General features: G+C 41.8%; 1 protein-coding gene across 1 annotated transcript; it reads left to right on the top strand.

The window, feature by feature from the left end:
* Positions 1–4,293: 4,293 nt before the first annotated feature.
* On the top strand, positions 4,294–18,588 carry tmem98 (transmembrane protein 98). The gene is made up of 7 exons (XM_034190234.1): positions 4,294–4,385; positions 11,717–11,938; positions 13,245–13,376; positions 13,542–13,575; positions 13,651–13,766; positions 13,854–13,913; positions 18,177–18,588. The coding sequence occupies exons 2-7, from the start codon at positions 11,808–11,810 to the stop codon at positions 18,376–18,378; spliced, it is 675 nt and encodes a 224-aa protein (XP_034046125.1). The 5' UTR covers positions 4,294–4,385; positions 11,717–11,807; the 3' UTR covers positions 18,379–18,588.
* Positions 18,589–19,235: the final 647 nt, after the last annotated feature.

Here is a 19,235-nt window from a genome sequence, read left to right on the forward strand (position 1 = left end):
GTTATTTATTCATTTATGTATTTATTGGTCCTTTTGTAAACTATTATGATTATATATGTGATAATTGATGGTGGTGTAATTGTCTCTCAACAGCCAGAATGATGTTTCAAAGTGTAATTTGTGTGCTGGTAATTCTAACAAAAATGTTGTGGTCATTAATTAAGACTTCCAAAAGGGAGGATTTTAACATTGAATGGACGTTTAAAAAACAGTAATGGTAAAAATATGTTGAAAACTGGTCTCAATGCGAAAGTTTATTCAACGTCTACATATAAATAGACATTGAATAAAGGCATTGCAAGCTTTTAAATGATAAACGTGGATGTGCCTTGCTAGTTAGGCTTCAAAATTATGATTTGCTATGCACACATAGATGTCAGGGTGCTAGTTATATTAATTCTCATTTATTCAAGGTTGGAATAATATTATTCATTTTTAATGTTTTTAATATTAATTTCTATGTTGTTTAATTCTTAGAATGCCTGTTGTTTCAACCATTTCAGGCGATGGACTCAAATGCTGGGAGCAAGGAAGAGAACTGGTTGTGAACAAAAAGAGATTTATTTACAATAAATAAATAAACAAAAGGTGCTGCGCTGGGGATGCCTGCAGAATGAAGAGACGGCCCACTTGTAGCGGTGGAAATTAGGGAGCTGCAGGTAAACCCGAGCCAGTCTTGAAAGTTAGATAACAAGCTGGAGTCCTGGAGCCAGGTGGGATGCAGAGAGCCGAGGACGAGGAAGTTGAGCTGTGGAAAGCTCAGACGTCAAAATGCATGGAGGCGACAGGAATGATGATGTAATGATCACGGAGAATCAATGTAGAATCTGGCAGTGACTGAGCTCAAAGCCAGAGTTTAAGTAACCTGCTCCTGATGAGCCGCTCATGAGCATCAGGTGCGAGTAGATGATAAGCAGCAGCTGTTCCTCGGCTCTACAGCGCGCCACCTGGAAGGAAAACAGACAACACAGAAGAGGAGACAGAAGGGAAGGGGAGAGAGGCAGCCCACAACACCTGTGGGTTTTACTGTCTTGTAGTGATGCTGTGAAGTGTTTACAAGTCATTATTAGTATTATATTTAGCATAAATACCCTTAAAACACATGACATATGCAGACAGCTGGTAAAACAATGGGGCAAAAGTAATTCTTTCCAATTGATTTTGTGCATCAAGTTCTCAGCAAACAAATATAGTTTCAGGTCTGAACTCTGATAAAGTAAAACCTTAACTGATGCATGAAACTACAAAATGAGAATATGCAGCGGATGAAGACACAAAAGGCAAAATGTGATTACAGCAGAATAATGAAACTCCTGCTCATCCAGGCACAAAATTTAACCAGCAAAATAATGTGAAATAAGAACAAGAAAGACTCATTCCCCTTGTTTTTGACAAAAACACTGACAGAAATAGATAAATCGCAAGTGTGACGATATGGATCCACAGCCCCCCCCCCCCACACACATTTTCTCACAATCACAACTGAACACCCACTCTTCCACACTCTCGTCGCCTGCAGAGCGACACATGCCACAGATGTCACAAAAGGCCACATGGACTGTAAACACGCTCAGTCGGCCAGTTAAATGCAGCCAGCCCAAAGCATCACCACCATCATCATCATTATTATTATCATCATAACAACTGTGTGGAAAAAAGTATGTATATTATGCTCTGTGTGGAGTGATTAAAAGGCAAACTATCACCACAAATCCATCCGAGCGAGCGTGAATGAAATTAAGAGTCACTTAATGGTGTCTGTCGACTGCCAGGCTCAGCAGCTGGCACGCCAGCTTGTCTATCAAAGGTTCAGGAGAAGACCATAGGCGGCAGTTCTGTTCAGACACACGCCATTAGCCCTGATCATGGACGGTACTCAAACACACCGCCGTAGTGAGTGAGAAGGGCTGATCGCTGATGCAGCAAAAGCCTCAAGGCGTCATTTCTACAAACCAGCACAGTGCGGCGTTGAGGCAGATACACACAGTTTCTGCAAAGAACGTCATTACTTCTAAGATTAGTTCAGGGTTGTACTGCAGCAGATAAATGCATATGTAAGAATCTTTCATGTCATGATAAAAGCACCAAATTTGGCACAATGGTCTAGTTTCTGCAACAACAACAACAAAAAAGCTGTTAGCCACTTCAATTTTCAAGATGGCTGCCTTTTTTTTTCTTCAAGATGGTACCCGGAAATATATATTCCTATAAAGTGTTGTAGTGTAGCAGATAAATGCGTATAACATAAGAATCTTTTATTTTGTGATACAAACACAGGCCTTTAATCCCCTATTGCTCCCGGTGTGTAGTGAGCGCCTTGTATGGCAGCACCCTGACATCGCGGTGAATGTGAGGCATAATTGTAAAGGGCTTTGAGCGTCTGATTCAGATGGAAAAGCGCCATATAAATGCAAATGCAATGCAAACACCAAATTTGGCACAAAAAAGCCATTAGCTGCTTCAATTTTCAAGAAGGCAGACTTTCTTTAAAAGATGGCACCTGCAAATATGTATTTTTGTCAAGGTTTGTGGTGCAGGAGATAAATGTATTCCATATAACAAAAGGGGAGTGGCCTCTGTGTGTTTGTGTATCCAGAACATCAGCTGTAATTGTAACGGAAGAATATCCGCTGCCATTTTGTAAATTATACATTTTCAGAAAACTTATGAAGAATCCAAAAAACAATGTTTCCTTTTTTTCCCCAAAGGTTGTTATAGTAGCACCCATCTTAGATTTCTATAAACAGAAACCTATGAAAACTAACTTTTCACTGCCTGGACTTCTGTTTAACCTCACATCATGACTGAAGTGACTAAATAAGAATTTTAAAGGTCAAGGATCCAGAGATATGGATTAAAAATGACTGAAGCTGATGTGCTGCCATTCTGGATTTTCATTGCCCATAATTGACAGACATAGGAACCTGATCCATGTGGGCATCTGTTCCTTACTAATCAGATCCAGATGTTTGTAACTGGCTATTACTTAAAAAAAAACAAAAAAAAAAACTATTCAATCCTTCTTGGAGTTTGCAATAAAGGTTATGAACCCTTAAACCAAGAACGGTGCTGTTATTTGTTCACCGTGCACCATGAAGGTGACCCACAAATAACCAGAAGTCAAGAAGTACTGATGTGATCTCACCAAATACCTGATCTTAGCTAAAAGTGCTTTAATCTGTTTGTTCGTCACCAAAATGTTTGTGACGGTATCTTGAAATTATTTCATGATGGTATCACAAATTTGGGGTGATTCAGGTGGGCGGGGCTTATGGCTGCCCCCTTGTTTTGCACTCTGGGTCGCCACAGCAAATCCAGGTTGGATCTGCATGTTGAATTGGCACAAGTTTTACACCGGATGCCCTTCCTGATGCAACTCCACATTACATGGAGAAATAGGGCAGGGGTGGGATTTGAACTGGGAACCTTCTGCACTGAAACCAAGTGCACTAACCGCTTGGCCATGTTAGCATTAAAAATGGTGAACTAAACTTGACCATGTAACAAAAATGTGACGCATTTCATGACGGTATCACAAAAATAAATAAATAAAGTGAGACTGGACTGTAAGAACACAGAGTGAAGATGTTTGTGACTTGCTGAACAAATATCCTGCAGTGATATTTAGCTCCTACGCAGTTCATGTGTAAAACCTACATCACAATATTCTCTACTTACTGAAATCTCTAATAATCCCACTGAGCTGAGGGTCTGTTAGTGTGCAAATGCTCTTGTGTTGGAAAAAGTTAAAAGTTGTGCAACGTGCGCACACATCTAACAACGCATCACCGTGACTGACAACATCACTCAGACATCAGCACATCTGGACCAGGGTCCCTGCTGCCCGTTTCTCATATAGCACTTTTCCATCTATATCAGAAGATCAAAGCGCTTTACAATGATGCCTTACATACACCCATTCACACAGACTCACTCTGATTTCAGGGTGCTGCTGCCATGCACTGCACACCGGGAGCAACTTTGGGATTAAGGACCTTGCCCAAGGGACTGGGGTTTGAACTGAGGATCCTCTGGTTTGAAAACCACTAAACCATCACATCCCCATGAACTTGTGAAAATGATATAATAATCTCTGGTCGTGGTGTCAGACCGTAGAAAGTAAAAAAAGACGAGTTGAATCTGGCAACACAGAAGACACCAACATAAACATCTCAAACCCTGAAGGAACTTTGACCTCCAGCCTCCCTGGAAGGGGGGCCCAGTTCTGTTTCTCCCGCGCGCGCGCAGCACAGCAGCCAGTCAGTGACGTCAGCGCGCTCCCGCCACAGCCTTCGGAGATGTCGGTGACGTCTCCGCGCTCCCGACGGCTGCAGACAAACTGCTGCAAAGTGCTGCGTCTCTGAATAAAAGAAGAAAATGTTTCGGTGAGTAACCAGAACCTCCGACAGACAGTTTGTTTGACAGGTTTATAGCCGTTAACGAGCCCCGGTGGAGTCTGACGAACTTTAGTGTTCATATCTTCAATCCGTGAGAGGGAAAAAAAAAACAAAAAACTACAAAGAACTTCTGTTCATTTGCACGTGAACGCTTAATGAGTTTTTATGTTTTGTCTGTTTTCTGCTAAATAGTTTTGAAGTAGACATCATTTTTTTGTGTGTAAATAAAAATACAAATCTAATAAATAAATAAGATGGAAAACAGTACTGACCAGTAATCGGAAATAAAATAATATTATTTAGACGTTTTTGAGTGGGTTTGGTTCAGTGTAGAAGTTTATTTGCAGGTATAAAAAAAAAAAAATCTGAAGCTAAATTTAAAGGACAAGTTCACTTTTCTTTTGCAGCCATTGTATTATATTCAAATATTAACAATCAGGCCTCTGAGGACTCAATTCACTTTTGAGAAACTTCTTTCTGCAATTACTGAAAAGTAAATCTATTGGTTGGTGCAGCACCTGAAATATGTTTACAGATTAATTTAAACCGTCTTTTAAAATTGCACCGCTGGCAGGTTTTCATCATAATCTAAACTGTGCAAATTAAAGTAGAGAATTGAAAATATCCTGAATTGAAACACGTATATTTTTACAAAAATCTCAAATACTGCAAAAAAAAAGTGGTTATTCGGGTAATTCCAAAAACGGGTAGAAGCACTTTTTTTGTTATTACAGATCACATGATGTATAGAAAGCATCATACGACATTCTAAAATATGCGATTGCTTCAAGCAGTATGCGTGTGGACGGATAAGAGACAGAAATTGTTAAATAGTATAAAAGCAATGCTGTTTTTTAAAAGGTAAAAATATTTAATCTAATTTGTCATTCTGTCACCATCTATTGGATTTACAATTCCTACAAGAGCCTCGCTAGAATGGTAGTTATCTCGAAAACACAGAACCAGTTGCATTCCATCAGTTAATGGAAATGCTGTCATTTCCTGATTCTGCTTTCTCAATATTCTGAAAATATCACCAAACCTTTGCATAAATCTGGAATGGAAACCCAGCAAGTACGGCCAATGAAGTGTTCTTGCATTTTTTGATTATTGTCTAATGTATTATGGTTTGCTCCAGAATATTTACCCACTGGTGGTATTTGTACTGTAAATTATTTCTGAAGATTTGTCTTTGTTAATAGTTCAAAAATGAAAAAAAAAAGCTGTAGGTTAGTTGGTTTCAGGGCTGGTATGATTTCAATTTCTGTTAAAAAGAAAATCTTTTTTTTTTTTAAGAAATCAGTACTTAAAACATCACCAAAATATGAAATCAGTACCATATTTAAATCAATAAGTGTCTATTGCAAATTTAAGTCTAAATTTATAAAAAAAAAAAAAAAAAATCTTGACTTTTTAGAAATTTTTATTTTTTTTTTTTAAACCAGCCCTGGTTGGTTTCACTAATAATAAAGAAATTCCACTTCCACCTCTGCTAGTTCACCAGAGAGATGTGCAACACATTTTGTGTTGTACCTGTGAATGAATATGTTGTTAAATGTTAAAAATAAATTTATGGCAAACAAGAGAAACTTCAGTAACTGCAGCTGGACTTCCCATGAAAAAAGTGGAGTCGAGTGTCCTGCTGAAATCAGTGACGAGAAGAAACAAATCAGTGTTTTTGACATCATTTCAACCCACTGAGAGTCAGACTCATCGCTGAGATAAGTTAGTGTTCCACATGGAAATGGATTTTTTTTTTTTTTTTATGTATCGCCATCTCAGGCTTCGCTGTCTTCCGCAGTAGACGGGCAGCGGTAAGTCTCCATCATGGAGATGAATGGACCCCCCCCAGACGCATACCAGACTTCTGGACTGTTTGTTTCAGTCAAGAGTTTGGTATTGATTATTCCCAACTGACAAAAAACAGTTAACATCAGGCATTATGTCGCCATTTAATTTAAAAATGTATTTTCTTTACACTCTGTTAAGTTTATGTGTTCATCTGAGCTGTTACTGAGGGGTCATTTCATCAAGGCCAAAGGTCAAAGCAGGAATTTTGCAGTCATCAGGGGTCTGCTCTCTTGCCTCAGTCGTTAATGAGATCTGAGTCGTGGGTGAATTTTTGTTGTTTTTGTCCATTACCATGATAAAGCTTCAGGCTGAGCCCATAGAAATGCATCAAATTCTGCAGTTAATTTAACGCTATAATTCAGACTGTATGAGCGGTGGCTCCTGGGATTTTGGTGCACAGGGTACGAGAGTGCAGACGAACCACTACGTGCACTACGTACACTACGTACAACATTTGCTTGCAATTGAACTGTTTGGATCAGTTTAGACGTATCACTATACGTCAACGACACACTTCTATCCCTTTTTTGATTTAGCAGTATTGTTTCACAAATGTAATGTTGAGCTGGTGAAATGAAAAATAATCAGGTGGGAGAGGGATGGGAGAAAGTGCTGAGTGATACTGCCAGTGTGAGAGGTATTAATCTGATTAAAGAATTACAGCATTCCTGCGCTGAATCTCACAGTGCAAGAATGATCCTGTGTTGAAACTCTCCAGTTCAGCCTTTGCTAATCACACTTGTATAATTAACTGCGTACAAAAGTGTGTTTCTGCTTTGTAAATATCGCACGTAATTAGATCATTTGCCACCATTTGCAGTGGAGTTGTCTCCAGGCCACCAGGAGGCAACAGAGCCACAGTTTTCAGATTGCGTTACAAAAGATTCTGCGTACAACACCATGACTTATCAGGAACGTTGAACAAACTACAAGGCTGCTGCGTCAATTTATCAGAAGGCTGATTTGCAGCATCGTGTGCGTTTAACTTCGCTAGACGCTGTGCGGTGCTGCGTGGCACTCGCTAGACACTGTGCATTGTGGAGTGAAGGTACTGCACGTTGGTTGGTGCCGCACAGTGTCACCATGCCATGTGTCTGTAAAACCACACGTGTCACACGCTAACTGCTAGCCGCTACAGGTGCTTTTCACTGACTGTGCTGCCTGAGAACCGCCCCTGTGACAACACAGCTTTGTTCTGATTGGCTGAAGGCTTCACTCACAGTGTGGACACGTGGTGTGTCGGAATTCGGAGGACTTCAGATCTGTTGTGGCCGAACCAACTAACAAATATTCAGTCATTCATTGTCTGTACCTGCTTACTCTGTCTTTGGACGAGAGGCGGGGCATACCTTGAACAATTAAATAACACAAAATTTCACTTAATGGAAATACTGGAGCACAAACTTCTTAGATGGTTTGTTAGTACATTTAACTGAATAATAAGTTAAATTAGATATTTGTAACAATGATCATAAAGGACAGACATGTTGAGTCTATAACACCTATCAGCTATTGCTAGCGGTCTCTGGTAGCCGGACCCTGGACGTGACTCACCGGCATACGCAGCTGTCACTCAAAGTGACCCCACCCCTAATTATTCATAATTTTATGACCTAAAATATCTTGAAGTGATGAATTGCACTCCCACCCCCATCCTATCCTGTAGCATTGTCATGGCGCAGTCAAGTTAGCTATTTAGACAACAACACCTTTTTGTACCAGGCTGTAAACATGATCATTCCTGCTCTAAAGTTCGGGATTTTAACATCAGGGTCTACGAGGAGTCACTCACTTTTAGAGCCCGTCCACACAGAGATGAGTTTAGGCATTTCCACAAATGTTTTGTGTCATATTGGCGTTTCATCCACGTGGATCCTGAAAATGGGTCCCAGAGTGGATAAATTTCAAAACGGCGCCTTTGTGTTTTTGGGCGTCCAAAAAAATGCAACTTTTGTGAAATGATGACATCATGTACTACCAAAAATGACAAGACTGCAGGCTTGTATTTGTGTGACAGAAGCTACTGAGTTTATTGGGGCTACATGGACCTTTACGTCATCTTCTCCATTTTTGCGTGGGAGCATTACAGCGCCACATACAGGCCTGGCATAAATACTACAGCATTTTCAGTTGTCAGTGGTTTTGTGTGTACATAAATATTTCTTGAAACAGTGTCATGTTTTTTAAAACGACAACAAAAACAAAATTAAGTTTAAAAAAAAAAAAACAAACATTACAAGACAGCTCTGCGGTGTTTGCACATGCACAGTGTGAGCGTTTGGACGTTTGTAGCTCTTCAGCAGCAGGATACACTTGGCCGACCAGAATATCAAACAGGTTTGATTTTCATTCGACCATACGATCAGCGATCAGGAGGTGGTCGTGAAATGTTAAATGCAGCTTGTTACTCCATGTACACTACACGATGCAGGATGTGCGATTAACCTGAAACTCGGTCCAAAAAAAATTCTCGCACGAATGAAAAATCATCTGAAAAAGGGCCAAAACCCGCACAGTGTAAAGCCAACATTTATGTGTCAAGATAATATTGAGTGCACATTTTACAATATAATAAAACGTACACACGGCACTAATAAAATGAGTGCACATTCTCTCCACATGCAAAACATTTTGCGATGACACTTCTAGGGCTCTGTAAAAATGCCTGTTTTTACAACAAAAAAAAAAAAAGGAATATTTTACAAAAGCACATTTATCTGTAAACACCAACACACGACACACGTCACATTAATGTGTTGGTTTACATAATGAATGACTGAACCAATCAGTGTTTAGCAGAGGCACTTTTACCCAGAATCCTTTGCGATCTGTCTGTGTTTGTTACAAAACCTCAGAATTAGTGCATTATTCAACATTAAAAGATATATGTTACATTTTAACTTTGTACAAATGACAGAATTGACATTAATGGAGTTATTCTATCAGTATTCACACAAAACCATAAGTCAGCCTGCCTTTATTTTTCAAGACCTCCGCCTGACTGGAGCATTGTGATTGGTAGAGAGTTGGCTTTGTGGCTACTCTCAGGGTGCAGCTGTGTAGTTTCCAGCAGGGACAGCATGTTCAAACATAGAAGTACTGGCTCATTGTTTGGGTCTTTTGTCGCTTTTGATTCTTCCAAAAGCGACTGTGGTGTTAAAACTCAAATTCAGTTTATTAGTAGTTGCAAATGTACCAGAGGCAATACTGGAATTTATTGGTTATCTGTAACTTCCGATACATTTTTGGGTGGTTTATCTTTATCAAAGATAACTTTTTAGTTATCTGATTATCTGTTATCGAAGTTAATTTTTTGGTTATCTGTGCCCACCACTGTTATTACTATTATTGTTGTTGCTATTATTACTAATATATAAATAAAAAAATAAAAAAGATATTACAATTTGTAATACATTTGACTCTTATGACAACAAATGCTGAGCCATGAATTATACAGAAAACAAAAGCACACAAATGTGGTGACTGCTGCAACAGCTTAATGCTAACTTTAACACTGAAAACACCATAGACATGCTAACAAGTTAGCATTGGTCCCGTTTTTAAGTTATAAAATACATCTATCAACTGTTTCAGAAGACCATAACAGGTCAGATGAACATAAAAAGGTAAATATTACTCACAGACATATGCTCTTTGGGGTTTTAGCGGGGGAAAAGATAAAGCGAAATAAAACAATGAATCACCAAAGCAGCAGATCGAAGCAGTGATTCGCTTCGATCTGCTGCTTTGTCGATTGGTTCAAGGTTCAAAGCAAAGCCGCGCTGCAGAAATGGTTGATTTATACGGAAGAAACAAATCATTTTCAGTAAAACAAGGTTATTTAACAACTAATCCATGACTAAATTAGTTGACAACTATTTTAGGGTGATTCTTAAACTACGGGCACTTATGTCCTTTGATCATATTGTATGAAAAACAGAAAAAAGGGGAAATTTCACACTTTTCTAGTTATCTTTACAATGAAAGTGTGTTAAGAAATTTGTTCGAGTAGTCTATGATGACTTTTTCACCTTTTTTCAGCATCATTATATGCAAATATTGCCGTTTTGTGCTTGTCCCAGACCCAGACTTTTGATCTTCAATGACAAAAATGAATGGTAAAGAAATGTTTTTTCTAATGTTTTAAAATATCTTTGAATAAAATATCAGTAAAATAATCAAAACATAATTGGGGTATTCAATGTCATACAACTGTGATTTTTTTTAAACAAAATGTAGTTGTCCCACACTATTGCCGTAATTTCCACCACAACACTGTAATGTCCCTTTAAACAGTTTGTATGAAAGATTGTTTGGGTAGTTTCTATGGAGATAAACAGTGACATCAGAGCACATGTATATAGCGCCAAATCACAACAAACAGTTGCCCCAAGGCGCTTTATAATGTAAGGCAATGGTGTGGTGGAAATTACATTTACAAGGCCAATAGTGCCCGTAGTTAAAGAATCACCCTTTAATAATCGATTAAATCGATTAGTTGTTTCAGCTCTACTAAACACCTCTTTCTGTCAGATCCCGTTTGTGATGTGTGTGTGTGGGACAGAGTGCTGCCTGTGCGCCTGGACTAAACCATTGTACAATCTTTCAATATTATTGTTAGAGCAGAATTATGTTTTGCAACATTTATACATTCTAATTATATTATTTTATCGCACAACATGAGTTGTATGGATATTAATAATATGCAACACAAAAATGTATTTAATGCCAGTTTTTTGTGCTCCCCCCATGCTCTGGGCCCTGGGTACCCTTTACCCCCCCAGTCCGACACCCGTGTGGACAGGCATTAGAGCATGCCTCTAGTGGCCATTCGAGGAACTGCAGGCTTTATCATTTCTGTGTTTGCCTCATTTAAGAGGGCTGGAAGTGTTTAACCTGAGTGTGGTGCTCGATTATTTTTCTGTTTATTTTTTAATTATGGCAACAGCTGTTTGAGTAATATGTTAAAAAGGTAAAATAGTCGTAGGTGTTGCAGTTTGCGTTAAGTTGTAGTGATGTGTAGACCTACTTTGAATTAGATTTCTCCTGCCGCCCCACACAGACGCTCGGGCGGGGCAGGACAAGTTAATGAACGACTAACTGGGCAGAGGTCAAATAATCAACTTTACAGCTTCAGACACAAGCTAACGGTGGGAAAATATCAACGTACATTAGCATGGACTGAAAGCACACGGATGGTAAGAGGTCAAAGTTCATGAGATCATTTTCTCCTTGGTTTAAACTTCTTCTGCTGCTGTCGTATTCCTGCAGCATAAACAGTTTTTATCTCAAAGTTGAAGTGATTGTCTCGGTTTGTGTTTCTTGGAGACAAACTGTCTCGACACTGCAGCTTTTTCTGTTCCGTCAGAGATGAGCGCGAGCGTTCAGCTCCGCTCAGCCTCCGCAGCGTTCCCTGATGTTTGATTTTACACACAATCAGACTCGCACTGTTATTCTCTCTCTGACAGATGAGCGCTCCTCCATAATCAACCAGCCCTGATTGGACGCTTTCTCCTCAACGTCTTACTTGCAGAAGCCACTGTGGGTGGCAGCGCTGCCATGGAGACCGTGGTGATTGTGGCCATCGGGGTGCTGGCCACCATCTTCCTGGCTTCCTTTGTTGCCCTGGTGGTGGTGTGCCGACATCGTTACTGCCGCCCGCACGACCTGCTGCATCACTTCGACTCCAAGTCAGTGAATCAGTACAAAGTCTCCAGATGTCTGTATTAGTAGCAGCACAGAGTGGACACGTGATACTTAAACCATAGATATCCGAGGATTGCTTGTTGTGTGTGTGCGCGTTTGTGTATGAATGAAGTTTAATTGGTTGTTCTTGTGAACACATTAACTCAGAACTGCAATACATGGTAGACACTTGATACTTATACCACAGGTATCACTTGGAAAGTAGATGAGTTTGTTAAGTGAGTATATTTGCATATTGATTATTGTGAGTTCCATGATAGGTGTTTCATACTTGTACCATAGGTACCCCCTCAGCGTTAGACAAACCGATTCAATTTTAAGGTTGCAGATGTTTGAACATTAATGAAGGCAAATTTATGTAAAACACAACAACACATGGTAGACACTTGATACTTGCATCATAGATACTCCCTGGTGAAAATATGAGCCGATTCGTTGTATATTCAAGTTAAAATGTAGTTGAATTAATTTTTTTCATTTACATGCAATAACTAACAGTACAAGGTAGACACTTTATATTTGCACCATAGGTACTCCTTGGTGAATAGATGATAAATATATTTTAGCATTGTTTATTACATATTTTGATATTACTGAAGTTGAACTGTCTTTTATTATGCTCACAGTAAGTCGATGTTATATTAGACATTACACTGTAGGTACCCTCTGGAAAACAGACTTAAGGGTAGTTTAGTACCATTGAAGTTGTGTATTTGCTTTTTCCTTCATTCATTTTCTAACATTTATCCGTGTCTGAGTCACAGTTGCAGAAGATCAAGCAACTCACCCCACACTTTCCTATCCTCAGACAGTGTTTTTTTTATAGTCCTCTAACTCAATAATACAATGTAAACACTTAATACTTACACCATAGGTAAGTATGGTTGCTGGACAATACTGTAGGACAGAGGCTTTATACTTATAGTGTGTGTATACTGTGGTGACACACAGGACTGAGTGGATGAATATACATATTTAAATAAATAATTCCAACAGCTCTAACTGAAAAAATAGTGACTTCCTGTGTAGAATGTATATTGTATTGACTCGTGACAGTAGTGATGTTTTCCTTTGTTTTTTGCCACATTTCACTTTAACTACTTTTAATCATTTCAATCTAATTTAATTACCCCCCCCCCCCCCAACACACACACTTAATTTAAATTGGTGTTAAATTCAACTCTAGTTGTCAATGTGAAATTCTCTCACATTTTGACTCTTAAAATGCCGCACATCTCACTTAGGGGACTGGAAATCTGTTGAATTTTTTTTTTTTTTCCCTTTTGTCAGACCCACCGTGGATCTGATCGGTGCCATGGAAACACAGAGCGAGCCGTCGGAGCTGGAGCTGGACGACGTGGTCATCACCAACCCCCACATCGAGGCCATCCTGGAGAACGAGGACTGGATCGAAGATGCCTCGTACGTCCCCACCGTAGATCAAAGCTTTAATCTCACTTATTCATTCCAGCTCCGCTTTAATTTTGACAGGAGACAAATGTTAGAATTTTACACCGACCTAGTACAGTACTAGTACTTAATCATTGTTACAAACCAGAATTAATTGAGTTTGTTTCTCTCCCTCAGCGGGTTGGTCTCTCACTGTATCTCTATCCTGAAGGTAATTCCGGCACATTCTTGCTCATCTTTTCTTTTTTTGATTCAGCAACTGACGTTAACGTACGTCTGCCTGCAGATCTGCCACACTCTGACTGAAAAATTAGTTGCCATGACAATGGGCTCAGGGACAAAGGTCAAAGCACCAGCCAGTCTGAACGATATCATCACTGTGGCCAAACGCATCAGCCCAAGGTGAGAGTACACCCTCCCCCCCACCCCCCCCACACCCGTCACCGCTTCACCAAACGGCCGACTAACACCGACTGTCCCGTCCGGCAGGGTGGACGACGTGGTCAGATCCATGTATCCTCCTCTGGACCCAATCCTGCTGGATGCCAGGTAAGCCCACCTGCTTCATTGTTGCTTAACAGCGAAGACACTGCGTTTTTAAGAACAGTGTCTGCAGGAAGCCGTTCAGTGCGACCACCGTGACCGATACTGCATGTTATTTGCCATTCAGTTATAACATAGAAACAGCGATAACGCATGTCACAACTCAATGACACGATCATCAAAACGGGATAAACTTCAGTGTTTTTGAAATGACCTAAAAATAAAACTTTAGTACTATAAAGGAGTTATTACATTTATTACAATTGACAGAAAACTGTTTAAAATTTCAGATAAGTTTAGCTATTCTTAACTTCAATTTTTTTTTTTTAAATGACAAAAACACAAATAATTCAGGTTAACAGGGGTATCATTTCAAGTTATACATTCATTTGTTTTCTAACACTTATCTGGGTCCAAGTCGCGGTAATAGCAGACCAGCTCATCCCACACTTCCCTACCCTTGGCCAAGGGGAAAGTGTGGATGAGCAACCCTTAAAAAAAAAAAAAAAAGACATTTTTTCAAAAATATTTCACAAACACAAGCCAATAATAATGATGATAAGAATAACTTATGTTTTGTTGTTGTTCGTCCTTCGGGGTCGAAGATGACCATGGCTCCACTAGGTGGGTAATCAGTGACGGTGCGTCCGGAGGTGGCTGATGAGACCAATCCGGGCTTGAAAAGTGCGCCCACATGCGGGACACACATGGGTAGGTGCTGCGGTGGAGGTAGAGGTAGCTCGGGCCTTGCGTGCGGCTTGTTTTGTTTTGGCGTCCACGATCTGTCTGGCCTCTGCTGCGCGGGCGCCACTGGTGGTCTTGCTGTGCCACTGAGGGCGGTTGTGGGCAAGCGTTTCCCAAGAGGTGAGCTCAAAGCCCAGGTTTTTCAGGGACGCTTTGAGACAGTCTTTGTAGCGTTTCTTCTACCCCCCGACAGAGCGCTTGCCCTGGCACAGTTCTCCATGCAGGAGCTGCTTTGGCAGTCGAGTGTCAGGCATTCTGATTACGTGGCCAGTCCATCTGACTTGCATCTTCTGCAGGAGGGTGTAGATGCTGGGGAGGCCGGGTCGCTCAAGGACCTCCGTGTCCGGGACTTTGTCCTGCCACCTGATGTGGAGGAGGCGACGGAGGCAGCTCATATGGAAGTGGTTGAGCTGCTTGGCATGTCTGCTGTAGACAGTCCAGGTCTCACTGGCATACAGCAGGGTGGTTAGAACCACTGCACGGTAGACCTTCAGCTTGGAGGTAATGCTAAGTCCTCTCCTTTCCCAGACATTCTCACGGAGCCTTCCAAATGAGGCGCTGGCTTTTGCAACCCTGTTGTTGATTTCTGCATCAATGTTGACTGCGCGAGAAAGGGTGCTACCCAGGTATGTAAAGTTGTCGACCGCCCGCAGATTCTGTCCTGTCACTGTGATGTGGGGTTCTTGGTATAGTTTTCCGGGTGCTGGTTGGTACATAACTTCGGTCTTTTTGGTGCCGATGGTGAGACCGAAGTTGTCGCATGCTCTCGAGAAGCAGTCCATTTCATGCTGCATCTTCTGTTCTGTAGCTGCGTTGAGCGCGCAATCATCAGCAAACAATAGATCTCTGATGACGGTCTCTTTCACCTTGGGACTGCTGCAATAAGGGTGTCGAGTTCTTCGTAGAACTTGTCCTTGATGTCTTCAGGGTTTGTCATGGTGGGGGCATATGCGCTAATCAGAGTCGCATTCTTCTTCCCCCCCAGCAGGAGCTGAAAAATCATCAGTCGTTCATTGATGCCCTCTGGAAGCTTGGCAAGTTTCCTTGCGAGATGGGACTTGATGGCAAAGTCAACTCCTGCTTCTCGCTGTTCAGCGCTGCTGCGACCACTCCAGAAGAATGTGTATCCGCCACCTTGCTCTGTGAGCTGGCCCTTGTCCGCAAGGCGTGTTTCGCTGAGTGCCGCTATGTCCACGTTGTAGCGAGCTAGTTCCCTGGCCACTAGCGCCGTTCTTTCTGGCCTGTCTGCTTTGATGTTATCCAGCAGGGTTCGCACATTCCATGTGCCAAGATTTAATACCTTCACTTTCTTTTTTGCCGAGTTACGACCGCTGAGTGGGATCCCCGCAAGCCGCGGTATGCTTACCGGGGTGAGTTTGAAGCAAGCTATGTTTGAGGCACCTTTTCTAGCCCCTTCCTCCGTGGAGGTGAGCAGAGCGATCCTAAACAGGGCTGCTCAGTCGCCCAGGGGGCTGCCGAACTCCACTACTTCAGCCCAGTAGAGAGCGACCCTATGCCCTGGGCCGCCTGTGTGCAGGTTTGTGACTACAGCTCCCAGTGTATCCGCACCTGCTGCTTCGCCACTCGCCCATCACCACAGGACTTGTGTTTTTTTTTATTTTTTTTTATTATTATTATTATTATTATGGTGGTGGGTGTGTGGAGAGTGGAGTCATGACTTGCGCTTGACTTGGATTTAAGTGAGGGAGAGTTGCGCACAGTCGTCAGCCTCACTCTCTTATCCCGGCCCATCTGTGTCCAGTGGCAAGACAGTCAGGACGGCTGGAGATGGCTCTGGATGCAGTGGATGGCCAACAGTGTCCTTAGTGTCTCACTGTGCCCTGTTCGCGCTCCAAAGCGCTTTGCTGGGTCCGCCTTTCTGCCCGTTGAACCAATCAGTTGGTTTCCTCCGCGCAGTCCGCCGGATCCAGTCTGCGCATGCAAGGGTAGACGAGCCCGAATTCACTGAGGGTTTTAGACCCGTCAGCTACCCTCCGCCTGGTTCAGCCGGCCAGTCGAAGCCGTTGCCCGGGGTGTGGCCGCTGTTGCATGCTAACAGCTGCTAGGAGCCACAGGGGAGAGCTGAGTGCATGGTGAGGACCAAGATGGGCGAACTACTCCGAAGAGCACGACATGTCCCCCCAACAGAGTTACTACCTCTACCATACACCCCATACACTCCAATATAGAGTGACACCTTATAGAGCACCTTTCAAAAACAGTTATAGAGTACTTACCTGTAAAAGATAATGAAATGTACAACAGAAAGACTCAAACCTTAAAACACAGAAAAACTGTATTTTTTCTAATTGTAATTCGCACCCTTTTAAAAATGCCTCTTGAAGAAGAAAAACATGTATACATGTTTTTTTTTCTGTGTGTTTTCATCTTTTTAATTTGGGATTTTTGTGCCTTGTAATTACTTTTATTATTGGCATTTATTCTTTTGTTATTAGTTTAGTGCTTTGTGTCTTGGGGAAGTTTGATATAAATAGTCATCATTTTTAACAACAACTTTTGTGTATGTGTGTGGGGGGGGGCGGGGGGGGGCGTATATACATTGCAAAAGTTTATACAATAGGTTAGGTTTAAAAAAAAAAAAAAAAACTGTCCCAGTTAACTACGCCAAGACCTGGAGAAACTGCATTTCGTTTTGCCTGTAAGGGTTGAGTGACAATAAACGTGAGTCTGAGTCTAAGTCGCACTGGAGTTTAAATCGCAGGCCAACCAAACTAGTAATAAAAATGCGACTTATAGTAAGTCCCTTTGGCTGCTCCCTTGTTTGCACTCGGGGTCGCCACAGCAAATCCAAGGTGGATCTGCATGTTGATTTGGCACAGGTTTTACGCCGGATGCCCTTCCTGACGCAACTCCACATTACATGGAGAAATGTGGCAGGGGTGGGATTTGAACCCAGAACCTTCCGAACTGAAACCAAGCGCATTAACCACTTGCGTAAAGTGTAAAACAAAATTTGGTATTTGGCACCGCAGTTTCCCTTGTTTTTGCACCAAATAAATGTTTCTTTGTGCCCAAACAGCAATAGCATAAAAACAAAGGGCATATTAAAAAAGAAAAGCCTTTTCTGTTCAGCTGTGTCATTTTCCCGTCTGCTCAGCTGTTTTTTTTTTGGGGGGGGGGGGGGTGTCTGCCATGTCATGCTTTGCATATGCACGTTTAAACAAAAAGATTTTTGGATTTTTATTTTGTTCCAGAGGAGGTAAATTTCCCCAGAATATTCATATGTTGACATTTTGTTGTGAAATACTGACGATTAAACATGGAGTACCACCAGGCACAGTTGCGGGATGCTCCTGTTTTAAAGGGGTAAAACAGCCTTAACACCAGATCTGATTTTGAGAATATCTTCACACACACACACAATCTATTAGCACAGATATGTGACTAAACAAAACTACTGCTTAATAACATATTGTTAGTTTCTTAACAGGTTCATCTTTGGCACGTCACTGTTCTTATTTGTTACCGACACAAACATGAGTCTGTGGTGTTGTTCCTCTACAGGGCCACCGCTCTCCTCCTTTCAGTCAGCCACCTCGTGCTCGTTACCAGGAATGCCTGCCACATGTCGGGCAGCTTGGACTGGATCGACCAGTCGCTCCATGCAGCTGAAGATCACATGGTAGTTTTGCGCGAGGCGGCGCTGGCTTCAGAACCGGAGCGACACATTCCCGGAGCAGACACGCAGAGAGAGCAGGCCATCTAGAGCATGCACCCCCAAAGCTCCAAAAGTGTACGATTTCTCCTCAAGTTGTCACTTCTGATACTCACACGACACTTATTTTATTGACCACCTTGAACAGGTTCACATCCTAAACTTGTCATGCGGGACGAGAATGACGACGCCGAGCTGACGGCTGCTGGAACTCAACTGTCAAGCTTCTCAAGTTTGCACCACGGCAACACAGAAAGCACCACGGGGATTTTGGAAAAAGTCTGAAGCAGGTGCAGATTGCAGGTGTAGCCGTGCGTGAAGGAAAGCCCCTTCACAAATGCGTTGGTTGTGCTCGATCAGCTGGCTGTGGTGGGTTTAAACCCAATATCAGCAGTTCTGCACAATCACGTAGAGGCTTAGTCAGATAATCCAAGTTAGGAGAAAATAAGAGTTACTCAGTGACCCTGAATGGATCCAACTCAGCCAACCAACCCGACTTATTTATCATTTGTTCTCCGTGTCGACTTCTGGACGTTCTTGAGGAGAACGCCTTTTCAGGTGACCCCCGTCAGCAGAGCAGTTTGAAGTTTGATTATTCCTTTTAACTTTTGTGTTTTTTTTGTTTTAGGTTGTTTGTTTTGGGTTTTTTTTTTTTTTTTTAGGGGTTAGCTTTTCGGGGGAGGAATGTTTGTGCCTGTTGCTTTAAATACAAAGGAGCTGCTGGCCACACCCCCTTTTCTACATCACTGTGTTCCCATTTTGGAGGCTAAGCAAGTCTGAAAGTCGCCATGTGTAACACACACGTCTGTGAAAAGGGGGGGGGGGGGGGGGAGTCAAAAACTAACATGACATGCTTTCGGTAGCTGACTCCCCCCCCACACACACAAAAAGGCAACAAGCAAACAAAA

Source organism: Thalassophryne amazonica, chromosome 16 (assembly GCF_902500255.1).
Source record: "Thalassophryne amazonica chromosome 16, fThaAma1.1, whole genome shotgun sequence".
NCBI lineage: Eukaryota > Metazoa > Chordata > Actinopteri > Batrachoidiformes > Batrachoididae > Thalassophryne > Thalassophryne amazonica.

Bases quoted from the DNA above. Each gene is read 5' to 3' on its own strand.
- tmem98 (XM_034190234.1), top strand. From the start codon at position 11,808: ATGGAGACCGTGGTGATTGTGGCCATCGGGGTGCTGGCCACCATCTTC. The intron at 13,377-13,541 runs GTACGTCCCCAC...TCTCTCCCTCAG, and splicing joins GACTGGATCGAAGATGCCTC to CGGGTTGGTCTCTCACTGTA. The intron at 13,767-13,853 runs GTGAGAGTACAC...CCCGTCCGGCAG, and splicing joins GCCAAACGCATCAGCCCAAG to GGTGGACGACGTGGTCAGAT.